The 1,132-nt window shown below is 53.8% G+C and overlaps 1 pseudogene across 1 annotated transcript; it reads left to right on the top strand.

Annotated features, from left to right (window-relative positions):
• On the top strand, positions 1-792 carry K452DRAFT_102357 (annotated as a pseudogene; the record flags this gene model as incomplete). The annotated part of the gene is made up of 1 exon: positions 1-792. A coding segment is annotated over one exon (395 nt), but the record flags the coding sequence as incomplete, so codon positions are not given.
• Positions 793-1,132: the final 340 nt, after the last annotated feature.

Here is a 1,132-nt window from a genome sequence, read left to right on the forward strand (position 1 = left end):
AAGAGGAGGGGAGAATAGATGTCGAGGAGGCGGCATTCGGTCGGTTACGGAGGAAAGCAAACGAGGACCATGCTAAAGAAGAGGAAGAAATCCAACGACACATCGAGGAGGTCGATCGGTTAGAAATCAGCCCGTGGCTCGACAGGACAGGATGGCATGATTATTTAGTCGGTTTAGAGAGGCCGGATTTGATTGCCAGCGTAGAGGGTCCCGACGTCGAGGAGGAGCCGGTGGAAGCGGTTATTTGGAAAACCATGCGAGAATTGGCCCAGTTTTACCAAGAGACCGTGCGATCGAGGGTGGGCATTTTCATTCGATTGGAAGCCATCCGGACAGAGAAGCACCAGACGAGATATCAGCCGTTACAGCCATACATAGACGATAAGACGTTCTAGAAGTACGTTCGTGCATGGCAGCGAGTGTTGATGTTTTTCGCCAGGACGCAACGGTCACACGATTGGGCCAGTCCGAAATACCGGTTCACCAGGGAGAAGAAGAGGGTATAGAGGGTGTTAGTAGTCGAGGCGAGGAAGGAGGCCGAAGGAGAGAGCGGGGAAGAGAGCGAGGAAGAGGAAGAGGAGGAAAGCAGCCAGGATTCCGCATCCAGCAGCGACGACGACACCAGTAGCAGTAGCGACGAAGGTGACAAGGCCAAATTATCCGCAGTATAGCGGGCGTGTTTAGCGTTTTGCATCGAGTTATTAGATCACCAGATCGTGCAGCGGGAGTACGAGTCGCCGTTAGTTTACGCGTTAGCAGTTTTAGGTATTAAGGAGGGCGGGTAGAAAGGGCCGGACACGTATCTGCCGATTTTATCCGCTATAATCAAGATTGCCCGGTTCATAGTGGTGTAACAGACCGTCGAAGAATTCGGGTTACAGGCAGTCAGTAGCAGCGACAGCGACAGCGATAGTAGCAATAGCCAGGCTAGTATCGTTCGAGCCGGTAACAGGCGCGAGTAGCGCAGTTCAGGCAGGCAGCAGCAGCAGTCGCAAAGGGAGACCGACAGTAGCAGCAGCGGTGAGGACAGCGAGTTTGGAGCCGGTAACAGGCGGCGACAGAGCAGTTCGAGCCAGCAGCGAAGAAGGCCTAGAAGTAGAGACAGCGTATTAGGCAGCAGTTTCCCGTACCA

Source organism: Aplosporella prunicola (assembly GCF_010093885.1).
Source record: "Aplosporella prunicola CBS 121167 unplaced genomic scaffold K452scaffold_293, whole genome shotgun sequence".
NCBI classification, from domain to species: domain Eukaryota; kingdom Fungi; phylum Ascomycota; class Dothideomycetes; order Botryosphaeriales; family Aplosporellaceae; genus Aplosporella; species Aplosporella prunicola.